This window comes from Syngnathus scovelli, chromosome 10 (genome assembly GCF_024217435.2).
Source record: "Syngnathus scovelli strain Florida chromosome 10, RoL_Ssco_1.2, whole genome shotgun sequence".
NCBI classification, from domain to species: Eukaryota; Metazoa; Chordata; class Actinopteri; order Syngnathiformes; family Syngnathidae; genus Syngnathus; species Syngnathus scovelli.
This window is the reverse complement of record NC_090856.1, coordinates 10,029,619-10,042,993: the sequence shown is the minus strand read 5'-3', so window position 1 is coordinate 10,042,993 and position 13,375 is coordinate 10,029,619. Positions and strand designations below refer to the sequence as shown.

The window sequence follows — 13,375 nt, the reverse complement described above, 5'->3', positions numbered from 1 at the left end:
GTCAAGAAGTGGATGTGACGTAAAATCGAAATGGCCCACAAATTGAGCTCTGGGGAACACCGTATTACTATTTGAAGATTGCAACGGGCAAAGTAAGTAAACATTAGGACGGTTGCTATGACCACTATAGCTTTAAAATCCCAGATAGCACACACCTCGGGAAATTATTGAGGAACCTTTAGCATCACTTGCCCATGTCCGACAGATATGACACGGAGGTCAAAATCAACATCATCACGCAGCAATACCAATCACTGATTTAATCACGGGAATTGATTCACTGTATCGATTCAACGACTCAAACAAAGGAATTGCTACTGACAAATTTATATTCATATGTCATATAATTACTTGACTTTTTGTGACATTGTTTTGTTGTCTTGCTTCCTACTCATTGATGTCTCATTTCTTAGATGAGAACAACACTGACTCAAATGACTCAGAGACAGGCCAGGGGGAGTTTGTCATTTGTCAGCGTTCATGTGGCTGTCAACATCCAAGGTCGAGTCCAGTTCAGCGAATCCATTCCGCAAAAGTTAAAATATGTGAGTAAACGTCGGCTATCGCCGCAGCGTGAGTGAATGAACAATAGCACAATGTGTGGGGCCACTCAGGAATCTTATCGACTTAGCTTGTTTAGCCCACCATCCAAAAAAAAAAAAAAAAAAAAAGGCGGGGCTGAATCAAGGTCAGTAAAACCAAAAGTAGGGGAAAAAAATTCTTGTGATACAAAAGGTTCTTGGCACAACATTGACATTCAGGAGAACGAGGAGGGACTTTCACTTTATGGGAAGCAACGCACAATTCTGCAGCATCACAACTCAACTCTGTCATGTGAAAACTGTCAATGTTTTTTGGAGTTGGTCAATTCAAAATCAAGTTTTGGTCGTACGAAAATTAGCTTTCTCGCATTTTCAACAAAGAGAGTTTGCATAGCTAATTGTACAAACGTAGCAAATTGTTTGCTTTGTTGTGCTAACAAACACTGTTGCCACAAACATCGGCGATTGAAAGTTGTTTCAACTTAATGACTCTTTTATCCCCCACCCAAAAAATACTAGTTGTCTTTTTGACAGTGCGTAAAGGCTGAGAATTTCTCACAGCGACAAACAAGATAACACCAACCTGAAATGGGGGACAGACGGAGTTGAGCTGAAAATTTTCTGCTTTCAGAGGTAATAAGAGAAGTCACGGCACGTTACACATCACTAACTGCTTGTTATGTCCACAATCTTTCTTCTTTTTATGACTTGAGTGGGGCCCATAGCACGCTTAATAAGGATCATTTGACACAATGAGATAGCCAATGTCCAGCAGAATTGCATAGCCGTGATGTGCTATTTCGAGGCCACTGGTGCACTTGTCTTCGCTCCGCATTGCACTTGTGGCTGTCACGTTTAATGCAAGATTTGGACCCAGAAGCAGACAGTAGACGAGAGTGGGAAATCAAAAAGTCTTTATGTACAAAACTTCCAAATAACAACAGAGAATGGAGCTGGACGCGAAAGGCATAGAAGGCAAAACTTTATTAGAGAAAATGATGTATTGTGAACAAATAAGGACCAACTAAGTCACTAACATTATCATTGATCATCGATGTGACCAAATAAAGAAACAAAGGCGCTAGGATAATCAAGGACCGACAGTCATAAAGGAACGACAGTCATGACAGTGGCTGCTTTTGGCCATTATGGAACAAATGAGCTGCTTGAAATTATTTCCCATGGACAAAATTGTCCAGCAGGGTCTGATTTGCAAATATGAGGAAACAGCGACATCTAGAGGCATGCAAGGCAACAGCAAGTCTCAGCAAAGACGACAGACAGCCAGCCATCGCAGTTGGGCCTCCAACGCATAAGAAACGCAGCGTGACGCTCGGGAAATGGCAAAGTGTCTTCTTTAATGTCTTATTTATGGACCACGACCTATTTGCATTGGCACACGTTTTAATTATTAAAAGCAGACGTGCGCCACATTTGTCAAAGGACAATGGTTAGTATGGTACAGTATATGCATAGTGTAGCATTGTGCAGGAATGAAGTGCAACGTTCTGACTTTCCTCCAGCTTTGAAGGATTTTCCCCTTTTGAATATCAAACAGAGACAGAAAGAAGAATGCTTCGACTTCTTTGCCTCATCCTCCGGGGATATTCTAGTGAAGTGCTTGTCAGACCTTTTACACCAGGGGTGTCTAAACTTTTTGCAAGGAGGGCCAGATTTGATAAAGTGAAGGGGCCTGGGGGCCAATGGTTTTTTCTGACATTATTTAACTACAGAAATTTCATGCAAATACACACTCTTATGAAACAAATTTCATTGTCCCAATTGTCTTTATTTTTCTTAAATGACAAAATAACCAAATATAAGCTACTCAGGCAGATGTGAACAACTCTAAAAACACAATTTCTGTCTTCCATTCATATCTGAAGAGTCAGATAACATTGAACAAAATGTATGAAATACCTTAAATTGACAAGAGTTTAAAATTATTTTTGCCTCATGAACATTTTAAACAGGAGTTACAAGTAATGCAAAGTTGTCCGTTATTATTAAAACTTAAAACAAGTGAATTTTGCTCTTGTCATTTACAATATTTTTCATAAAGTAATCGTTTGTGTCACGTCTACAGGTTCATAACATCAACTGTATTAACATGGCCACTTCGTAATATTTAATATTAAGTAATTTTTACTTTCAATCTACTTTTGACTCACAGCCCCACGTGATGAATCGCTGTTGTGATGCCAGTTCAGCTTGGAGCTGCTTCACTTTATCAGCGCGGTCACTCCCTGTTAGCTTGTCGTATGTGTTAGCATGTTTAGTCTGATGGTGTCTCTTTGGGTTGAAATCCTTAAACTAGGCAACCGTCTCTTTACAAATTAGACAAACACAATTCATTTTCACTTGATAGTCAGTGAAGAAGTAATGTAATTCCCATTTCTCTTGAAAACGACGGCCCTCAATGTCAACTTTCTTCGTTTTCTTTGCAGTCGCCATGGCAGAAATGAGCGGACAGGGGTGCTGCTGCCACCTTTTGGTAATAGGAGGAATTATAGTTTCAAGTTTCATGATTTTTTTGTATTCAGTTTGACAGTGCAGGCGGGCCATAAATAATACATTATAAGACCGAAGCTGCGGGCCGGACTTTGGACATGCCTGTTTTACACCAAGGGCCATGGGGGAAAAAAGACTTGGTGCTCCACAACGTTTTCCAGATAGCGCCGTATGTTTATGTTTACGTCAACCAAGTGACAAAGTTTATGATGAATGATGATGACAGGCTAACATTGCCTGTTTTTGCTATAGTACCCTCGGCTAGGCGAGACCGTAGCACTGTGGTATGATGATGATTGTTGGAAAAAAAAAAGTTTGTCCTTGGTTGGCTTCGCAGCGGAGCTGATGATGAGCAGCTGAACTAATAATAGTAATAATAACAATCATAATAAACAGCAGGCACAATGCACTGGCCTGTTTTTATGGCAGCATCGGCCAAGTTTAATTAAGTTTATCGCCGCCCGATGAGATTACAGACGAGTAAATCTGTCGCCCCTCATTCACGCCCCCAGAGTGTGTGGATACGCTCTGCCTGGCGCCACAGCAATAATGAGTAGTTAGGCGATGGACGCTTCGCGCGATGCAGATAAACGCCACACGTGCGCAGAGGCTGAGGCCAAATGAAAATCGAGAACACACTTTCGTAACATATCTGCTGCTGCATAATCGGAACTTTTTTGCTAATTTGCCTGCAGATTGCATTCCGTCCTCTGATAATGAAAGTCTGCAGCAACACAAGTTGGATAGCATAGCGCTGAACTTAAAATTCAGTCACAAGCTGTATTTCCCCTTAATGCCACAAGAGGGAGGCTTGGATATTGTTACAATACACCAGAGGGATCTGTAGTTTGAGGTGGCAGCCATTTTGCATTCACACAATCATAGACAGCAGTTGTATGAATTTGTGAAAGTGTTGGAAGTGTTAATTACAAACAAGATATCAACGTTTTACTGCTGAATACGTAAAGTATGTCAAGACTTGCGAGTCACCGCATGAGTGGAAAAGTGTGTTGTGGTCACATGAAGCAACCGTGTTCCATACTTATGGTGAAATGAAGGAAAACTATCTCGAAGCCATGTTGCCTTTATGACCGCATATCTTCATGAATATTTCAATACTACTAAGGGAAAAGCAGCACGCGGTTGAAGACAATATGAAGACATGGATGCACAATACTTAAATACTATTGACTTGGTTGGGTGTACATCTTTTAATAGAAACACGTAAGACACATTTTGGAGCAGAGCAAACAATTTTTCTATTGTTTAATTGGAAAACCAATTGAGGTGCATTAAACTGTAACAGCGCCATCTTCTGGGATAGAATACACTCCTGGATAATTCTCTAGCAAAAAAAAAATCAACGACAAAAACTACTCAATTTACATATCAAACAATAATAAAGACAAATCAGGTTTTTTTTCTATTCTAGTGGGATTCGTTTTACAGAATGTTTTAATTTCAAATTTGCAAATATTTTCTCAAATATGTGCAAACATATTTTTTTATTAAAGCAGGTTAAGGTTTCAAAACAGATATATAATTTTAGCCACCTAATTGTAACTATAGTGATTATTATGAGAGGTCTGAAAACATTGCAGGAAATGAAGCGCAAGTTACAGTGATGAAAACATTATTGGAGACACACAGGTGAGCCGAGTTGGAGACAGTTAAAGAAAGGAAGATGAAATTCACTCATACGTGTAACATATTTAACTAAATTTAGTCTGAAAACTGGACATTTGTAGATTATGTATGTCTTGGATGGATAATATTGGAAGCTTTCGGCACTGCTTTTTCCTGCCTGGAGATCATTTCACAACAAACGCTAAGTGTGAGTTGCTATCCGCTACTCTTTTACCCTGCTCACTAAGAAATGATTTTCTGCCCTGCTTTGTGTTTCTCAGTTGTTAATCTTTAAATACATTCTAGTTATTTGTCACCCAAGGCCCTTTCTTACTTTTAGTTTGCAGTGTCACCAAACAAAGAAACAAAAGAAAAACTGGCATCAAAGTCACCGTTGGACTTGGCATGTTTCTTCTTTTCATGAGAAGTTTGTTTTCCAACTTTTTGATCAAAACTATTTTTGCTGAAATATGTCCCGCTGGTGGTTACTAATGAATGGGAAAAGCTGGAAATTCCTTTTGAGGGGGTGTGAGTGGAAAAGAAGAAAGAGACTCTGCTTTTAAAAATAGGTTTTAACATCTTTTTCACAATATTGACATGTGTGAGGGATGCTGGTAATAACGTGAAGACTAACTGAAGCTAATGTCCTCCCAATAGTCCCTGGGGTTGGTGCTTCGAGAGCCCCCAAGTCATAAATCCAATATCTCCACTGAGCGTTTTTTTTAAAGGTAAAAAAAAAAAAAAAAAGACAAATGACTTATAATTCAGCTCACGTAAAGATGAAAAATATCAATCCTAAAATAGTTCCAATCTCAGAATAAAGCTGCTGAAGCTCCGCCAGCTGCAGCGGCTTCTTTATATTCATGAGATAAAAGAGAAACATTTTGCAATCTGTGAGCCGGGCAACCACAGCGTTTTTAGATATGCAAATCAAATGAGGTTGCGACCTTGAATTAGCCGGCGTCATTGAAACGAGCCGCGGGCCGTCTGCTTGGCTGCGCTAATAACAGCGAGAACCCGGTGCATCCTGGGATTCCACTCGCAGGCGTCCCGGTGCCGCCTGCGCACGGCCTCACTCGGATAAGGTCGGATCCAATAAGCGGTGATACGAGTTGTTGTCTGTCTCCATGTGTTCCTGCTCCGTTGATGTTCAAGTTGATTCATTTATTTTATAGCAATCCTAGAGTTGAAAATTTTTCTCTAATATAAATCGGTTTTGAATTGATCGTAGCAAATATGTTATTTAAAAAGTTTGCATGAAATGTGGTTAAAAAAAAACCTCAGCGGTCAAGAGCACATGTATACTCTTCTATATATATGTGTATGCAATTTGCATATAAAAGTTGTTTTGAAAAAAATGCAACCTAGTCAGTCTAACCAACTTCATAAAAAAATCCAGATGAAATGAAAATGCAAATGCATATTTGACAACGGTGAAAGTTCATTGGGAGTACGTTTTGCCAGCGGCCTTTAGGATTCCACAAGGCAGGCATGTGCCTAATGCCGCTCCGCCATTGGCTCATCCTTGGAAGATTTGTCAGACTTGCTTTACAGGTCACTTATTGCTTGGCAAAATTTCCCATTTGATGTTTGGATGAACAAGAGAACGTGGGAAAATATCTCCTTGTATGTCTGCTGTATGGAAATGAGCTTTTTACACAAACTTCGAACCAGAAGCTGCAAAGTTATATAACTCTACTACCTTCTGGTGTCTGTTGGTCACTGCAGTTATGTAGATGCTTGGATTTCACAGACAAGGCGGGCAACAGGATAGCTGGGCACCGAAATATGTACTTGACAAATATACGTAGTCGGCACTTTCAGGAGAATCGGCTCATGACAATTGTGTTCGTTTCACGAATTGGTCAATTATGGAAACAAAATCGGAAACCATGCAAAATACTCCGATGTGATGTAAATGACTTTCGGCTGTATTTTGGACCCTACTACCATTGAGGGAAATCGAATTGCAAACGGGAGACCAGCAATGGATTATTTCTACTCCGGTTTGTTTAATGCGGCGTGAACCTCATTCCTCCACGGAACATCTGGGCTGTTTTCACGCCCAAATTGCCAGGTTAAATGCTTTCCTCTACTCTTTTTTCCGCAAGTTCCGTCAAATCCCAGCGGTGCACCCACCTGAACCTTTGCAGGCGCTAATTGAGCCCCCGAGCTAGGAAACAGGAAGTGGTATTCATGCCACAGCGAACAGATTGATGAGCGCTCTGGTAGGGAAGGCGAGCGGGCGGGCGAGCGTGCGGGTGGAGCTTATTTTCTCGCACGCCCTGAAGGAACGGGCATCAATCAGCCAATCAATAAGTGCCACCGCGCACACACGTACACAAAACAACAACGGCAAGCAAGGCGGTGCTTGAAATATCAAGCATTTAATTTGATCTTTTCCAAATAGACTCAAAGTGCTTTCATCAGCAACATGGAGACACTCGAGCTTGTCCAATTTGACAGAATGTTCGATACCACCTTTTTCCAGACCGATATCAGTTTAAGTAGCCACCGATACCACAAATTCATTTGAAAAAAATGCTATTTCATTTAACACAATGAATTTTTTTCCCTGACACAGATGCTGATTTGCCATCGTGTCGAGTATCGGGCGCTGGTATCAGCGGCCTCCCCTAGTACACGATACCTCAAAATACCTGGTATCAGGACTTGCTTACCCCTTTTCTAAATAGTCTGTGCTTAGTAGTGACTAGCTGACAGATGTCTTCATAGATGTTCGTAGATGTTTATGTTGCTTGTGTATGTGGACGGCGGACACGGTTCCGCAAAGTGTGTACGTAAACGGCGCTTGGCAAAGAGGCTAAACGTGTTTGCGTGCGTGTTAATTGGAGGATAAGCCATCTTGTCGAGAAAGCACCGACAGCTGGCTTAAATAACGTTATGGCTTTTAGAACAGCATGTGGTTAGCGAACAGCGTGTGTACGCGTGTGTGGCTAAGCTGACGATTTGCCACACCGAGGAGAAAAAAAAAAAGAATAAAAACTGTGACAGCCACGTGGAACCCAGCCCCCTGCCGAGTAGCTGTGATGCCTTTTTTTCCGTTGAAAACGCTCCTGGAAAGAATGACAAAATCCACGCGCGAACCTGACCGGACACAAAAATGCCTACATTTTCAATTTGGGACAATATGGATGAATTTCAAAACACTAAATTGTTGAACTAATCGCACCACAAAATAGATTTATGTATAGTATTTTTGTTACCTTGAAGGAAATGTTAAATATTTTAGAAATTGGTTGAGTCCAATGAGTTTTGTTTCTTATTATTTCTTATTCATCGGGCCATAAAACGGCCCCTCAAAATTGGCTTCAAATCAGCCTTGAAGTCCTGAAGTAGCGCTGGACTCTTGTTTTACAGGGAATAGTGAGACGAGACGAGCAGTGAGGATCTTTGCAGTTTGAAGTGTGCAATGGTCTCATTGCAATTCCAAGTGCTCACAATTGAGCAGATGTTCTTCAAAGTGGCGCCGCTCTTCATCCTCTTAACGCTACTCGGGGCGTCATTTTCTTGACAGCTGCACGCATGCAGGGGACGAGGCAGCTCCTAAATGACCCGAAGTGATTGGTTGCAAAATCCCACGTGATGTTTGCACCCCTGGCCGTCTTGCAGCACCTCCGGTAATTAGCGCTATTCAACATGCCAATCAAAGCTATTTGCAGATTGGTGTTTCTCGTGGAGCACTCATTATGTCCGTGTCTCGTCCACTCAATAGAGTTCAAGTACAGAAAGTGCCAAAAAGGGTATGCTGTGTCGATTCCTCATTCATTTACACACCTAAAATGTGGGCCTTCCCTGTCAGATCTGATTTTGCGTGTATTTTCCCGCCGACTTCTACGCTGCTCAGTGTCGATCGCCATATTGTGGCAGTCTTACAATCAAGGAGTAGAAATTGAAAATTTAGAAGAATAGAAAATATCTTTGTTTTTAGGGGAAATATTACGTCTCAAAAGTTCTTGTGGTATCAGTGCTTAGTATTGGTATTGGTGACTAGTCAAAAACCGAGTAGTCATGAACATCTAAAAGTGCACATGTGCAATTTTCAGCCGTGAAGTGCTCCATATGGCGTGGACTTTCCCAGTTGGAAAGGAAGCACCTCCAGGGGCTTGGCAGCTGTTACAAAAACAGAATGACATCAATTCACAAAATAGAAAGTAGCTCTGCATGCAATCATTAAGCAAATGTCGCCATTTGCGGGAGCGCAACGCAACGCTGTGCAATGACAACAAAGGCGTCGGATTCTATTCTTTGGGAAAATATGAAATGACCGTTCATGGTGTTCATGTTGGCCTTTGTGTCACGCACGCTTGAATGACGACATCCCGTCCGCAGAAGATATGACACTCGTATATTTCAGCACAAGAGACCCGAAGGGTCGTGATGAATACGCCGTGCGCTTGCATGCTTCTCTCATCTCCCAAAACACACATCATCACTCAGGCTCGTCTCACGCCATCTCCAACCGGTATCGGGTGGATGCTGGCCACAACCCGCCGGTGTCTGCCCAGCGGCGTCACGACGCAGTCACGGACGCTGTCGCCATCAAGGTGACGGATGATGTCGGAAGCCGCGTGAGGCCCGGAACCCGATTGGGGTTGTGAGGCTGAATTAAGAATGAGTGACCTCCATGTCTGGCCATAAAACAAGAGCACACGCTGGGAAAAAGGGGAAATGTGTTCCCACCTGAGAAAGGACAGAACCTGCTGAGCTAAAGTCGGCAGGAGTAAAGATTAAAAAAACAACAACGATTCTGTCAGGTACATCCATGAGCTACTTTTGATAACTATAATTTTGATATCATACATGACGAGAGATCATCCACGATTGTAAGAAAGGATCAATGCCAAAGGGTATCAACATCCATTTATTAAGATAAACGATCCATACATTTTGTTGTAGATGATACAAAGTGCAAAATTATACGCAGAATATTCTCGGCCCGGTTGGAAATAGACTCGAAACAGAGTGCAGGGGAAACGTCTCCGTGTTTTATTGCAACATCAAGGCTGGTTAAAAATGATAACCGACATGCACTCAAAGGTGATCCGGGCGCATTTTTACAACCTCCTGCCAAATTAGCCTGACTGGAGGTGCAATTTTAATGTTGCATGCAGTCAGTGGAGATGCGCTTAGCCATCATAGCGCTGTGTGTTGACTTGGAAGCTAATTGAAAGTTGAGACATGATCCAGCTGCGCGTCGGTTCCGGTGTACGTCGGCCCGAGCAGAGTTTCTGCTGTTGCGTGTTTACATGCCGCACCCGTAATGGGATACCTCACGCACGCTCGGCTGGTCCGACCTCGCATTAGTCACCCGATTTGGGATTCTATCAGAGAACAAACCACGGGAGAGACGCATCAAAAGCTGCCGAGTCTAACTTCATTTGATCCACCGGCTGCCGCCGACTCGCCGACCGCCGCCTTGACGTGTCTTTGATGAAATGTGATCTGAAAAGGGACCTGAGACTAATGACTCACGGGCTGCTGAATGTTTGGCTTCAAAGAAGGGAAGCGGAAAACACAGCCGATGCCTCGGGTATAAAGAGCGGACAGCACACGACGTACTGAAGTCAAGAAATGGTTTTTGCCAACAACAAAGATGGACAAAAATGGAGGAAAAATGAATGAAAATGTGAGAAAGATTTGATAACAAAGGATCAAGAAGGATAAACCATTGGACGACTGCCAAAGAACTCAAAGAAAGGATCAACAAAGAATCAAAGCGGATAAAGCCGATGATGAAGGGTTGCAGTAACGGAAGATCAATGAAGAACAAGAGTTTAGAAGTCCTGCTGATCCATCTGGTAGAATCCGCAAAGGGCCTCGGACTGGCGTGATCTTGACGCACTTGTGCGATGGCGTTACAGGACCTGTTGAAATCCCGGGGTGACACTCGGTCCGCGAGCTTTTTGAACTTTTACGTCCCGGTCACTGAGCGCCTTAGAGAAAATCCCCTGCAGTTCCGCAGCAGCACAATGACGCACCGTCCGCCTTTCGCCATGTCTCATGGCACCACAACTCTGGCGTTCACCTTCCAGGGTGGCGTGGTGGCGGCGGCTGACACCCGCTCCAGCTGCAACGGCCAGGTGGCCAACCCCAACGCCGAGAAGGTGAAGCCCATCCACAGCCACCTGGTGGCAACCAGCTCGGGCACGTCGGCCGATTGCGCCTTCTGGAAGCGGATCCTGGCTCGGGAGCTGCGCCTCTACCGGCTGCGCCACGGCCGGCTGCTGTCCACGGCCGGCGCCGCCAAGCTGCTGTGGTACATGCTGCTCCCGTTCAAGGGCACCGAGCTCTGCGTAGGCACTATCTTGTGCGGGTGGGATGCGAGCGGCCCCGCCATCTTCTACATATGCAGCGACGGCACACGGCTCCGGGGAACGCTCTTCTCCGTGGGCTCGGGATCGCCTTACGCCTACGGCGTGCTGGATCAAACGGTAGAGTGGGGGATGACGGCGGAGGAGGCCAGACGGGTGGCGAGGGAGGCGGTGCACAGAGCCACCCACAGGGACGCTTATTCGGGCAATTGCGTGGACATCTATCACGTCACATCCACGGGGTGGACTCGCAGGGAGCGGGAGGACTTGAAAGACGAATATTACAGAGAGAACAAGAGCGCTCAGGTGGGACATTATCAATTCTGAAAGTAAGACCAAAATGGCAAAGAGGCATGCTAGACGACTAGTCCCAAGTCCGGTCCTGGAGAACCTTTGTCGTTTTAGATGAACTAAACTCACCAGTGACTTATGCAACTCTGACTTCTGCATTTTTCACACGCTAATGTCTGCTCCATGCGCCTAGTGATGGCTTTTATTTTGTGTTTGCTTGTTCTGTTCAATAAAGCGGTCAAAGTGCATTGTGATTATCGCTTTCTCACTTCCTTTAGTTGAGGAGCAACATATCTGATAAAGAATTTTTTGTCTTGATAAAGGACTTTCAGTTCTTAGACTTTTGAGTCTGAGTAGTTGTACCACTTGTGATGATTTCCTAGCAGGACCTCGCATGTCCCAGTGAGGACCAAAACTGTCTGCACACGTTGTGAAGCGGCGGCAACGTGCTCTGGCATGCTTTGAGCAAATTGTAAATTAATGAAGAGCGCAGGCAGTTGCCTCCAGCCTTGTTTGTCTTCTCATTTGGTGTCGTGTAATTCTCGTAAATAGCTCGGGCTTTGTTTGCGCCGATACGACAACGTGCTTAAATGGGACGGAGGCATGCAGCGGCCCGGCGTTTTGATGTGGATGTCGTTTTTGTTGTGTGCAGAGCGACTGCTGATGGCACATTTACTTTTGAGCGTTTAAGCGTGACGTCACAAGTACTTCCAGATGGCGCTGTCAGTAAACAAATAAATGCAGGGTTGTTTTTGGCAGCCATTTTTTATTTGCTGTCCAAAATCATTGCTGTCTTTTGGACAGCAATGCTTAGTCACATTTTAGCCCATTTCAATACGTGATAGATTTAGTCCATTTAACTCGAATATATTTCTTCATAAAATAATAGTAATTTACATTTTTATTGATGAATGTAATAATTTTGACAAAATATCTTAAGAATACGGACTGGCCTTACTATCAAACAAATTGCCGCTGGAAAGTTTACAAGTGACTCTGTACAACAATTTAGGACATCCACTCGATTAAGCGTCTTTGTTCCAACTTTGTTTTGCTTTTTTTTATCTTTTTGGTTGTATCTGCCACTGTCATGGTTTTTGAATTCAAGTCCGCAGTATTCAATTTCCCCCCCCCGTTTGCCTATTATTTACAAATTACAAAATAATGTGTCGTGCGACGTTCTCCAGCAGCGCTCGTTACCTGCGCGACCTTCTTGATTGATTTCCATATGGCCGCTATAAACGATAATGAGACGAAAATGGATTTGCGGCCTTACGCAACAGGGATTCCTCGAAACTTCCCACTGTCGCTTAATGAAGATGCGAGATTGTGCTGAAGTGGCCCGTTTCTGGCGTTTGCTCGTAAATTAAGTCATCATGCGAGTCGCAGAAGAAAAAGAGACAAAGCTCGGGTGTCTATTTGAAGGCAAAGATAGCACAGAGGTGGACGGCCTGCGGGCTGTGTGTCCGGATTATGCCGAGACATCCAAACCTTGACGCCGTAATTAAGTGTGCTTTTTTTTTTCTTCATCTCCTGCCGGTAGCTAACGTGTGCGTGGTTACAAATAAATCCCAGGCGGAGGTGCAAGACCACGCTCGGTGCATCCTAAGCCTCCTCTTAACGAGACAAGTATGATTGAATAGAGCGAGGCTCATCCATAATAAAGCTGACTTGGAAAGTTCATTAATAACACAATCTACGACTGGGTGATGAACAAAAACACATTTGCCTTGCCAATATTCTGGAGTATTGCTCTCATAAACAATTGGACACACACACATGCGCACACACACACACACACACACACACACACACACACACACACACACACACACACACACACACACACACGCACGCACACACACACACGCACGCGCGCACACACACACATACACACACACACGACTCAGGTCACTTGTTTGTATTCATTAATAGGAAGTCGGCTATGTTAGCAAACTCAGCTTCCAAACTGTAGCGCTACAATGAGATATAACACTTGAAAGAAATAAGGTGTGATTACAGCAGATGGCCGTATGGTGCCGTATATGCAAGAACACACAATCAGATAAG

General features: G+C 43.6%; 1 protein-coding gene across 1 annotated transcript; it reads left to right on the top strand.

Annotated features, from left to right (window-relative positions):
* The first annotated feature begins 10,015 nt into the window (after positions 1–10,015).
* LOC125971074 (proteasome subunit beta type-11-like) lies at positions 10,016–11,645 on the top strand. The gene has a single exon (XM_049723976.1). The coding sequence runs from the start codon at positions 10,553–10,555 to the stop codon at positions 11,339–11,341; it is 789 nt and encodes a 262-aa protein (XP_049579933.1). The 5' UTR covers positions 10,016–10,552; the 3' UTR covers positions 11,342–11,645.
* Positions 11,646–13,375: the final 1,730 nt, after the last annotated feature.

What these genes read in the sequence shown, in the direction of transcription:
- LOC125971074 (XM_049723976.1), top strand. Translation starts at nt 10,553, where the DNA reads ATGGCGTTACAGGACCTGTTGAAATCCCGGGGTGACACTCGGTCCGCG.